Source organism: Bacillus rossius, chromosome 1 (assembly GCF_032445375.1).
Source record: "Bacillus rossius redtenbacheri isolate Brsri chromosome 1, Brsri_v3, whole genome shotgun sequence".
In the NCBI taxonomy this organism is placed as follows: domain Eukaryota; kingdom Metazoa; phylum Arthropoda; class Insecta; order Phasmatodea; family Bacillidae; genus Bacillus; species Bacillus rossius.
Window position 1 is genome coordinate 118,763,514 of NC_086330.1, and position 13,028 is coordinate 118,776,541.

The 13,028-nt window shown below is 38.0% G+C and overlaps 1 protein-coding gene across 4 annotated transcripts in view; it reads left to right on the plus strand.

Annotated features, from left to right (window-relative positions):
• Positions 1 to 13,028, plus strand: part of LOC134543164 (protein sickie) — a 144,249-nt gene that overhangs the window by 33,825 nt on the left and 97,396 nt on the right. For all 4 annotated transcript variants that reach the window (XM_063388037.1, XM_063388065.1, XM_063388056.1 and 1 more), the window contains exons 10-11: positions 154 to 483; positions 1,887 to 2,159. In XM_063388037.1, the coding sequence (XP_063244107.1) occupies positions 154 to 483; positions 1,887 to 2,159 (603 nt within the window). The remainder of the gene's footprint in view (positions 1 to 153; positions 484 to 1,886; positions 2,160 to 13,028) is intronic.

The following is a 13,028-nucleotide window of genomic DNA, read 5'->3' on the forward strand; positions in this document are numbered from 1 at the left end:
AATCTAAATGAACAAAAATTTAATGAATTGGTTAATTTTTAGACATAATAAAATTTAAAAATAAATTATATTCTTAAGTCAATATTTAAAAATAACTAGTATTTGTAATAGCCAGAAATGGTTATAAAACTAGTATTGTTGTTCTGAGTGCAGGGGTGAAAGATGATGCTGGGGGCACTTGCAAGGAGCAGTCTTGTGGTGACAAGCCACCCAAGAGCGACCGCTCATCTCCTCACGGTTCCTCCGTCGCCCGCTCCAACGGAGACGGCAAGAGCAAAGTGCGAGGGGTCCCCCAGAGCTTTGGCTATGTGAAGCGGCCCACGAATGGCTGTGGTGGTGGCAGTAGCAGTGGCAGCAAGAGCGAGCTGCGCACTGCGCAGGTCTCTGCGGTGCCGCGCACCAAGCTCAAGGTGTCTGGGGGAACGCAGACTTGCACCACCGACCTTCACCACCACCACCACTATAAGTCATATTCCTTGACAGGTTTGTGGAACTGCTTGTTTGTACAGTAAAGAAAATCTCACTTAGGAAAAATTCCTGCATAATAAATTTAAAAATTTAGGTTGTTATCTATTTTACTTTTTTAATAAGTTTTTCTTGTTATTAAGTCTAAATTTCCAAGTACATTGAGAAACTTCTTAATAGGGATTTACTGTATTTTGTGAATTTAAGCATTATCCTTTACTTTCATCAGTATTGCTAAAAAAAAAACATTATTATCTTCTCTAATCCACCTTATTACATTTGTTTATATTTTTTTTGAATAGACAGCTAAGTGTCCGGAATTTCAAGTAATGAATGGGTTACCATTTATATCTATTACACTTAACTGTTTTGAATTAAACTTTTGTCAGTTTACTTCGCTACATTTATACAGTAGTTTGGGGAAGAGTACCGTGTTTTATTGCATAATCGTCGCACATTTTATTCTAAAATCAAGTTTGAAAGGTAGGGGTGCGACATTTATGCGAGAAAAAAAATTTTTTGTTAGGTAAAATTATTCATAAAAACAAAACCCATTCATAGAAAGTATGTTTATTTAAAAAGTGAAGTATAAAAGAGCACGCCAAACAATTTAAATTAAAAACTTTAAATAGGAAAACAATATCTGCGATCCAAATGTGAGCCTGAACAAACGCATAACTATCGTCGTAGTACACACTTACCATGAAAGAGTGCGGGCTATCAAATTTAGTTACCTCTGCACTCGACAGAGAGCGCGCGTTGCATCTAATCGGCGAGATATCGATATTTGACTACGTGTGAGCGCTCTATACAAGAAGCAACATAACCAAACATGAATGATGCGAACTAGCGCTGACTACATTTTTGTAAGTGTACACCATGGCGACGCAAAAGAACAGATAAATGTTGTAACATTTAAAAAGTCTTTAAAAGAAAATTTACACATCAGACAACTTTGTATTTCCGTTAATTATATAAGTGGTAATGTCCGAATAAATATTGGATTTCTACTTTAAAATACATTTTTTGCATGGAAAAAATACCCACACAAAGCGCTTGGAATCTAATAGCGGGACCAAAAACATCATGCGACGTTTACGCGAGCTTTTTTTAAATCCAAATTTTGACGCCCCAAAATATGGGTGTGACGATTGTGCGATAAAAGAGGGTACTGCTTCTACGCTGTGCTTGAATAGTATTGGAGGGTAGTGAATACGTAGTTCAGATTACTTCTCAGTTTTACAGAACCTGTTTCTGTTTATATGATTATAATGCGTCAATTTTTTTAATGAGGTGGTAATAGTGCTGATATGTTAATAAACTTGCATAAATACCAAGCTGTTGTATCTTAGAGAATAAACTTTTGTATTTTCAGTCTGTCCATTGTATGTGTTTTCTAAGTGTACATTTGAATGGCGCAGGGCCATCAGCAAGCCAGCTGTCCCAGAATGTGCGGGACCGCCTGCTGCTGGGGTCCCAGTCCCTGCTCAAGCCGGGGCCTGGCGGGGACTATGCTGGCTTCTACTACCGAGGCCAGCCTCGGGTGATGAAGCCCACGGATGGCTCTCTCTCCGACACGACCTACTCCAACTATGCGGACGTTCAGAACTACTATGCCAACAGTAGTCCCTACAGCTCCTGGCTGCGACACAGTGCGACCTACACTGCCTCCTTGCCCACCAGAGCCAGCTCAGGTGAGTCCCAACTATGGACTGAGTGTGACCATCTTCCAGTTTAACTTCATATACTTAAAAGTAGGGATGGGGCGATACCTGATTTCCTCGAATCCGAATCCTAACTCAAATCCTCGACTGGAATTGCCGAATCTCGAACCCAAACCCGAATCTTTTAATAGATGATGTCCACATATCTAATGTAAGTGAGATGTATTCTGCTTGCACTAAAAGTCCCTTGACTTTATCACATGTAGTTTGGTACATTTCTGGTATAAGTGTATACATATAAAGACAAAAATTTTTTCTTGAGAAATTTCAGTTTTAGTACAGATTAGCGGTTAGGATTTTTTCTATAAATAAGCTAGAGGTCTGCGAGCCTAAGAATTTTACTTCGAGCCTAGCTCGAGCTTTAGTGTACAGTTACACTTTTGGGAAATTATTTTTATCTTAAACTTAGTATAATGTTTGAATAAAGTATTAAAATGAAGTGGGCTTATTAATTTTGGGTAACTATTTACAGAGTGTGTTTACATTTTGCACTGCTATAAAAAAAAAACATTTTTTTCCATTGAATATTACCTGTTTCCATTGGTTTTTTAGTAACTGATATCATCCAACTAACATAACCAAGTATATGTTTGTGTAAATGTAACATATCTTTGGAAAAATTTCATCTTTGTCAATTTTTCTGGAGTCCTTACTGAGCTTCAACAAACTTAGCACCAAAAATCATGTTGTTTGAAACGTACATCCACATTGTTCCAACATTTCCACTTTTCAGCACAATAATTCTGAGAGAGATTGTCACAGAGTATTAAATTCTGTTCTTTAATCTATCATGCAGAACAATAATTTGTTCTGCATGTTCAGGAGTTAAATTAGCTCTACGATTGGAGATAGTGTTTCCAGCAGAAGAGAAGCGTCTCTCGCTGGCAACTTGCGTGGCTGGAATGCTTTAGTAAAATTGCTTAACCTCAAAATTAGTGTCATAAATATCTGTAACTGGTCATTAAAGTTTAATCAATTGAAAGTAATAAAAATAAAAGCATTTTACTTCATTCAATTTACACTTGCAAAAAAACATACACACAATAAACCTACATGGAAATTAAAGTCTTTTTCAATATCCTGAAGTCTGAAATATGTTTACTCATGTCATTAAATGTAGAGCTGTATTGAAGAAGCCGATTTGGCCAATATTTAGTTGAATCAGCATTTCTGCCGACTTCCGACAGTACGCTCGTTAATTTTCGGCCGATATTACTGAAAAACGAAAGAGACTGCCATAACCTAAAAATCCACGAGTACCATTTTCACTTTTCGTAGTAATACTGCATTCTTTCAGATCGCATTATTTCTTAGCAACATGTGCCAACCGTACATATCAAAGTTTAACATCCTTTTTTTTTTTCAACAATGTTCTTTAATTTAATATGTCATAAATAAATAATACATTACTATCACGGTAAATATACATCTCAGTTGTTACGGTAACTATAGTGCAAATATGGTAGCTATCATGCTTCTGTAGTAATTATGGTATTCTCCAAAGAATCTTTAGTTCTTTTTATGGTAATTATCTTAAAATAACTATTGGGTTTGTATTGTAGTTATGGTACATCATCCATATTTCTTCGTATGTTGTTGTTCATTTGTCTTTTCTTCATATTTACGTGGGCCATTATTTGAGACAAGAAGTTTCAGAAAAAATTTTAACGGACATTATATCACACATTTAATTGCGTAAATGATGAGACCTCGGGCAATTTAAACGCTTTATACGGAAAAACCTATCATGCGGGACCTCCTAAGCGAGTTTTACTGTATTTTTTTCCCGTAAATAGTAAAAAACCGAATCCTTTGACGAATCCTATATCAGACCCGCCGAACCTTCTAATCCCTAGGATTCGGCGGATATTGGATTTGGTCGCCCCATCCCTACTTAAAAGTTTTAAATGTCTCTTATTACTAGGCAAATGCAAATTTCAGTTTTCTTTTAGTTTCAATTGAAACTGAATACAAATATTAAAATATTTTTAAATACAAATGTAGATTCAAGAATCAAATTGATATTTAATTTTAATGGTTATAAATTAGAGTTGTGCCAGTCAATTCCTCAAATACTATCAGATCTTTAGTATTCAAAGGATTCAATATTTGAGAAAAAGAATCAATAAAAAACATTAGAGAAAATAAGTTAGTATAAAATTCAACCCTGATAACAGTGGCGTAGCGTGGGTGGGGCGGAGGGGGCGGCCCGCCCCGGGCGGCAGCCCGCGGGGGTGGGTCGCCGGTGAAGCGGGTTGAGATCTGATCTATGATTCATTCATTACATGTGTCAGACACACTATAATGTTCCATTTTTATATAAAATTTTGCGCACCAACTATTTTTTAATATTTATTTAAAAGAAAAACTGCGAAATCACTGATAGAGCTCTTTATAACGTTTGTTTGTTTACATACGAACGGCAACATCGCATCACGCCGCGCCGCCCGGCGCGCGCGAGCCGAGTTGAGCGGCACTCCTTATTATGTTCATTACTCATACAAAATCTTTTGTTTCACGCGTCGGCCCGTGTCGATGCCTCTCTTTCGCACTCATTGAATTTAGTACTACGCATTGTACTGTAAAGTTTGACCTTAACCCAGGGCAAACCAAACAACTTCCGCAAACCGGGACACAGTAAAACTCCTATATTGCCCCGTACCGCGAGCGCAGGTAAACCCAAAAAAATATTAAAACCCAAACTAATAGCAGGCTTAAAAAATACTAATAAGGTTGCGAACAGTGAGAGGAGGCAGCAAGTTAAAAAGACGCAAAATTTATATGACAACATTTAATGAATATATATATATATATCATAAAATCGTTTCATCACAAATAGGCGCATCCATCATAAAATACATGCCCTATTACTACTTATAAAAAAAATAGCTATATAATAATACTAAAAAAATACTTTAACAATTCCCCCAAAAAATTATAATTTGATCATATACTTCGGAGCTCCGAAAATTAAATATAATTACCAAAAAGGCATTAAAAATATATAAGAACATATTAATACAAATACAAATACAAATATAGATACGCACCGGGCGTATCACCGCTGTAAATACCAATTAACATAGGCGAAATCTAGCAAAAAATTGACACACCTTAACATGCAAATAAATATACCAAAAATTTAGCAAATTACAAATTATGGGTTTACAAGCCCTTCTCAGTTAAGTCATTTTCTAACGGTCGACGCCTTTTTTCTTCTAGGTCTGGCAGGGATTGGGTGAAACACGCTGAACGTAAAATCCCAGTTTCAGTTTTATTAGTCCGTTAATTTAAATCCCAAAAATCCACAAATTATAGTTTCGCACCAGGGGTCAAAGGGGCAATCCTTGTATTGTTTTTCTTGCAAGCTGTTTGGCAATTCCGGCTCTAACTTCGCATCTGATGAAGGATTCAACAAATGGTGGAAGCTAAATACAAGAATAGGAGATCATGAAAATAGCCTGGGCCATGAACAGAGCTTCTTGAAATGGAAGGAGTTGGAAGTTCGCCTGAACTGTAAAGCAACCATCGATCAGAAACAACAAGTTTTCGAAAGTGAGGAGAAGAAGTGGAGGGATGTACTGTACAGGTTGCTGAATATTATCCAGTTCTTAGCCAAACAGAATCTGGCCTTCAGAGGACATCGAGAAGACATTCGAGGAGATGATAGTGGCAATTGCGGGAACTTTCTGGAGTTAGTGCACCTCCTAGCTAAATACGACCCTCTTCTAATGGAACACCTGACAAAGATAAAGCTGGGAGCAAGAGTCTCAGTTTCGTATCTATCTCCAGAAACCCAGAATGAATTTATAAACTTACTGGGACAGCAAGTTCGATCCACCATCATCCGTCGTATTCAAGAAGCTAAATATTATTGCGTAATCTTCGACAGTACACCAGACATCTCCCACAATGACCAAATGAGCCAAGTTCTGCGATACGTACATATCGAAGGAGAAAAAGTCGCCGTGGTAGAATCTTTTATTGACTTCTTCGAACCAAAAGGAAAAAATGCAGAAGATCTCAGCAACGATATAATCGCGAAGATAACATCAGACGGACTGGACATACAGAATCTGAGAGGACAGGCTTATGACAATGCTGCCACAATGTCAGGGATCCACAATGGAGTTCAAGCCCGGATTAAAGCACTGAATCCGAAAGCTATATTCGTTGCATGCACAAACCACTCACTAAACTTGGCTGGGGTACACGCTGCTTCTGAATCAGTGGATTCCGTGACGTTTTTTGGAACTCTGGAGAAGCTGTTTGCCTTCTTTTCCGCATCAACTGTTCGATGGAACGCTTTGGTTGCCGTCACAGGTCAAGCAGTAAAACGAGTCACTGAAACGCGCTGGAGCGCTAGACATGTAGCTGTCAAGATGCTTAAAAATAAGTTTGAGGTAGTTCTTGAGGTACTGGAACAATTAACAGATTCATCTCAAACTTCCGAAACAAGATCGGGAGCCAGTCTTCTCCTGACAGCCATGCAGTCATTTAACTTCCTAACTTTTCTTGGCTTTTGGGCTGCAGTGCTACCTGAAGTAGATGACGCACAGATTGACCTGCAGCAACGAGGACTAAGTGTGGATAAGTGTGCTCAGAAACTCTGCGCTTTGAAAACCCTCTTAGTGGAAAGTAGAGACCGTTTCGTGCAAGAAGCAATTGACTTTGCTAAGACTCTCTGCGAAAAACTCGGAATCGAACTCAAAACGAGAAGAATTCGCAGGAAAAAACGCATGCATGGCGATGAATCTTCTGAAGATGCAGCTTTGTCTCACGAACAGGAAATCCGTCGAGAGATTATCGCATCATTCGACAAGATCATTCAAGAAATGACGACTCTATTCCAGCAAATTCAAGAAATATCGGACAAGTTCGGATTTTTTATGCCAGCGAAACTTTTGGACAGCAAGTTCGGGGATCTTTCCCATGTATTAGAAGACATCGACAAGGACGAGTTTCAGATGGAGCGGAAGCGTCTTCAGCAGTTTGTTGTTGTTGCCTGTTCTGAATCAGAGGAAGCTATAAGTTGTAAAGGACCACTGGAGCTCTTCCAGTTCATTCAAAAACTGAATCTCTGAATTTCGGTTCCAAATATAGTCATCTTGATTCGTAGGTATATATTTGACTTTGGCGATTAGTGTTGCAAGTTGTGAAAGAAGTTTTTCGAAGTTGAAACTAATAAAAAATTACCTCAGATCTACTATGAGCTCCGCTAGACTATCAAACTTGGCTATATTGTCAATTGAACAAGAATTTGCTGTTAATATTGATTTTGACAAAGTTATTTCTGACTTCGCTGCTCATAGGGCCCGTAGAATCCGCTTGTAAAACAGCTCATCCTATTTTAACTTCAATATAAGGTACCTCATTGCATGTGAAATTTAATTTTAATTAAGCACCTATAGAATGGGGGCGGCAAAATAGGTCTCCCGCCCCAGGCGCCGAGATGGCACGCTACGCCACTGCCTGATAACTTCTGTGGAAACTTAGTTCATGAATAAAACATTTATTAAAGGTTTAATTGTTTTGAACACCATTGTAAATATTTTCCATGTATTGTACATTATTTTATTTTCGACCCTTGAGACCAAGATTCTGATTCAAGGTGTTATTAAGAAAACGTGTGTAAACTCTATTTCTTAACAAGTTTTATGCTGTTACACCTTTGACAAGATAAATAAATGTGACTATTTAAGTATTTATTAATTTCTACACTTGTAAATTTATTTTAAATATTTGGGTGCCATACTTAACATATATGAAATGTTTAGTAGTATGTATTATATTATTTACGTGGTTATAAATATTAACTGAGAGTCTAAAATTGCCTTTAACTCGTGCTTCCAACTTGGTTTGTGATTGCAATGACAGATAACTAGGGAAGGGAATTTTTCGCGGTCGTGAATTATTCGCGAATTCGTTTGAATTCTGAGGCAAAATGCGAAATATAGCATAGTCACGAAAAATAGCAAAACTTGCACATTATTGTTAATAAAACAGTTTTAAACATACACTTAATTACAAACCATGGTATTTGATGGCAAATGCAACAGGGTAATAAAATCACAATGCGAACGGTGTGGAAAAACCGGATTATCTACTGTGGAACCTCGCTATTACGAGACCTTCGAAGTTACGACAGTTTTGTAATGCACCGTCAGTTTTGACTACGTAAATCATACTGGTAATTAGGAGTGTTTCTTTGTCGGTCCTCTTGTAAGGACGATGATTTGAATGGCATCTCCAAAGAAAGAAAAAAATTTTTCACATAGTAAACACAGCCAGCAAGAGGAGCGATTGGGGGGGGGGGGGGGGGGGTGTTGAGCGAGGTGCGTCGCTACTCTCCCTCCTTGTTCTGTGATCGCTACGTCGCGTCGGCGTACTGGGACTCAAGAAAGTTGAAGAGGGAGGGGTGAAGAAGGAAGTGCGGGGGGGGGGGGGGGTGAGACTGGTGGTGATGACAAACAACATGCTCTCTCTCTGTTTAGCGCTATCACTTGAAGGCGACAAGTTTACCTTCCCCTTTGCTTTCCGCCCCCCTTCCCCCTGAACAGTTTCTGTCTAGCTGTCTAGCTTTCGGTAGTCGTGACCATATCTCCCCCTCCGACATAAGCAATTTTCTTGTCCATCTTGACAGGTTTTCGTGACGCATGAAACGTATATTCCACTTAGGCCTACTACCTGCATCAACAAAATTGTTTTCCCGTGCGTTATCCCACGCTTTTAATAACAATATTTCATTCATGACACTGCAATCATTTTTCAGCAATTTGTGCATGTATTGTAGCAATCCATCCTTGAATTGTGGAAAATTTCTAATCTTATCGCAACAGCGTCTGAGCTGTGCCAAACTAGGACATCCACTACACACGCTGGTATTTCCTTTCAGAAACAGCTTCAGCTTATGCAGCGAGGATAGTGGATAGTAGACATCCTTCCCTTCTCCCCTCCCTCTTTCCCCACCCATTTTTCTCCCATCCACCTTCTCTCCTTGTTCGTGCAGGGCACGGTGATTATTTAGCTGCGTGTCGGAGCGTGGCCATTACGTCGAACCATTTCATTCGTGATTAAAACAAAAACCGTCGTAGATCCAAAATATTTCATGGAGACCTTTTCGATTCGTAATTTAATTTGCTGCAACTTTTATTCCATCCAATTTTTTACTAAAGTGCTCTGTTTTCGAGATGTGTGAAATTGAAACATTTTTGGAAAGTTCAGGAATCTTAACTTAGACTTAAATTTTCTATATTCTGTTATTACAAGTACTTGTAGTTACAAGGGTTTCTCTCGCCATTGTCAACTCTCGTAATAGCAAGGTTTCACTGTATTTATGTAACGGCCGGGGGGAGGGGGCGATGATGATGCAGACTGGCTTGGCCAAGCGTGACTTGATAGAGAAGAGGGCAATAGTGACAAAGAGAGATGCGGGTGGTTGGAATGCAGACAGGATGACGTCACTGTGTTGCTAGGCGAATATCTTTCAGTCTGCTCTACTCTAAAAATAGCTTTCCCTCCCCCATAGTCAACACACTTCACTACCCCCCTCGCAACCCATCTCGGAAGTAAAACGACCTTCGCAGTGCGCACCTGCCCGACAGCAGTCACGGTAAAACTTGCCTAGCGCACATACGTATGTAGATGTAAATAAACAAATTGTCTTGTACTGCTGGCAAATATCGGTAATTTGATCATGGTGAATTCAAAACATTCCAAAGGTGATTTGAAGTGAGAGTAGGTATCGAAAAAGCCAAAAAATAAATTAAGTGCTCACAACAAGGCATTTCAATATCAGAAAAACGGATTCTATTGCTCAGATAGCCACACCGTAATGTGCAAATTTTGCAAGTGCCAGGTTGCGTGAGAGCGTAAAGATTCTATAGAAAAACACCTAAAATCTGCCAAGCACATCAGTGCACAAAAAGGTTGTCCTGAAGCAAAATTACAGACTTCAATCGCTACGTGCTTCAGTAGTGCGGAAAGGAAAAAAAAAAACGGCTGAATACCTCGGCAAACGAGTGACGGAAACTTTTCTGAAAGCATATATTCCGCTAAAAAAACTTGAAAATCCGCATCTGAAAGATTTCCTGAACGAGTTTGTTGAAGGTGCTGGTGATATTCCTTGTCTAAGAGTACTAAAAGAAAAGCATTTTCCATCAATGCAGCAAGAGAGAGTTGATGTAGTAAGAGAAAAGGTGAAAGACAAACTGTTAGTAATTCTGTGTGATGAAACTACAGACTCAAGAGGAAGCTGTGTATTTGTTGTGCTATTTAAAGTAATTGATAGCAGTGACAAAATTGATACTGTTGTTGGTGATGTCCATACTCTGGAAACAGCCAATGCCAAAAACTGCTCCAGGGCTATTTTGGATTCCCTAAAGAAGTACAATATTGAATTTGACAACGTGTTCACGCTTGTTTCGGACTCGGCCAGTTACATGGCAAAGTGTTTTGACACACTAAAAGACATCATGGTCGGCCATGTGCTTATTGTGCAGTGCTGGGCTCACAAGCTTAATTTAGTTGTAAATGAGCTTGGAAAAAACCTCCCTGAGCTTCAGAAGGCTCTTGCCAAAGTAAAGTCAGCATTTTTAAACACACGCAAGAGAAAACATTTGTTTAAGAAGTTCCTGGATGAAAAGTTCCCAGGTGAGGACATTCCCCAGTTTCCAATGCCAGTGTTGACAAGGTGGTCTTCCCGGTACGACTCCGCTTCCTATCACGCCGAAAATCTTGAGGCCTTTGTTGAATTTTTAACCAGTGATGAAATTTCCTTTATAAACACTGGAATAGATTACTTCTCTACTGCATCAAGGGATGATGTAAAGTGTGTGAAAATCCAGGCAGTTTTTGTAAAAGAAGTGTGTGAGGCTACTGTATACCTATCAAGAAACTGGAAGGGTCATCATATCCTTGCAGTCACACACTGAGTGGTGAAATCCGCAAAATAGAGCAGGTTTTGCAGCTTGCTACAAGTGGAAACTTTGGGCAGAAAGTAAATGAGCTCTTGATTGCTTGTGAAAAAATGGTTCTCAAAGGGAAAACCACATCTGCTTTGGTTACAGCAGCATCACATGCATCAACAAAACCCTGTCATTAAAGGCAGGTGATCCTTCTCAGAAATTTTATCAAAATGTTGCTGTATTTGATCCCTCAGAAATTGTGCTCGAAAGCATCTCTCCCGAACTCGGCAAAAAGTTGAAAAAGCGGTTCTTGCTCTCCAAGCTTTGTGAAGACATTTTACTTCAGGGGTACAAAGAACTGCAGTTCCTTGTGCAAACAAAGTTGAGTGAAAACCAAACTGTTGACATTGTTTCACTCCTTATGGTGGTTTCAGTGAACCATCCTGACTGCTCGTGCTGCTTTGCAGTCTGTTTGGGTACCATGTGCTAATGTTGACTGTGAAAGGTTTTTTTCTAACTACAACAACATTCTACGTGATAAGCGTCATCGTTTGAAACAAGAAAATGTTGAAATGTTCACTGCAATTTATTTTGAAAGTTAAACTTCGCTGTTTCCTCAGACGTAGACATTATGTTAAAGATAAAATATTATTCGCCAAGTGTTTCAGTGTATTACATTGTTTTTACAAGTATTTGCTAAGGGTTGTCTGTGTATTTTTTAAACTTTTTTTTTTTTTTAGTAATTATTTGCAAATACTAAAATGTTACTGTATTTGCTAAGTTTTCATATGTATTATGTTGTTTCCTCAGTTAAAAAAACACTTCCCCATTTATTAATTCACTTAATTGGAAGCATCAGAAGGTTAAAATTGTTTACACATCACGAGAAAACTATTGCGGAATCATTAAAACACTTAATATGAATACACCGATTTTCCTTTCTTGAAAGTACCGCTTTCTAGGTTTGAAAATACCGCTTTATGCCACTTGAAAGTACCGAAAAATACCCTTCCCTACAGATAACAGATTGCAATATGGTCAAGACAAGAAATTTCACTTAGTCTATAGTTTGAATATAGTCTAGCATTTGAGAATACTAAATAACTGAAGGAAAACCAGAATAAACTGTTTTTAATATGATTAAATCTATGTTTTATTATGCAATGAACTACTTGGACATGAAAATTATTCTCAGAAAGTCCAGAACTATGCCAGGATTACTGTTGAACATGATTAACATCAACATAATTAACATAACATATTAACATAATTAAAATTACCTTGTTTCAACACATGACATTTAAATATTGCATTTGGTTATCTCAGATATTATTGTTAACATAAAACTATATCAGCTGAAACCACTGAAGTTTCAAAACTTTGACTAAAATGTCTTATCGCAAATTGTATCTATTCAATCTCAGAAGTTAAAATCAAAATTATGTTGCTAGCTCAATCAACAGGGTTATGGAAAAACATGGACCATCTGATATCCAGGGATATCTGTGTCAATGTGAAATATTGAATTGTGAAAACTGAATTAATCCAATTAAAATTATTATAATGACGAAACCAATTGAAAAACTTTTATGGATTTCACACACATTCTCAATAGTATCAACACTGTACATACCAGTTTCAATCAACATTACCTATTTTAGAGACCCTTATCAGATTGGCAGGTCTTAATCTTCCATCAAATCTATTATCATTCTTTCAATACTCATCTATAGGGCCTGGAAAAATCGGTGTTTTCAGTATGCAAAAAGCGGTACTTTCAAATTAGAAAAGCGGTGGGTTAAAGTCGGTATTTTCGTTATGCAATGTAAATTTTACCGGTATTTTAAATGTTGACTAAATTGTGCAGTTATTGAATATAATAGTTTACATATTTAATAAACAATCCATGTATACTAGGAATAGAATAATATGC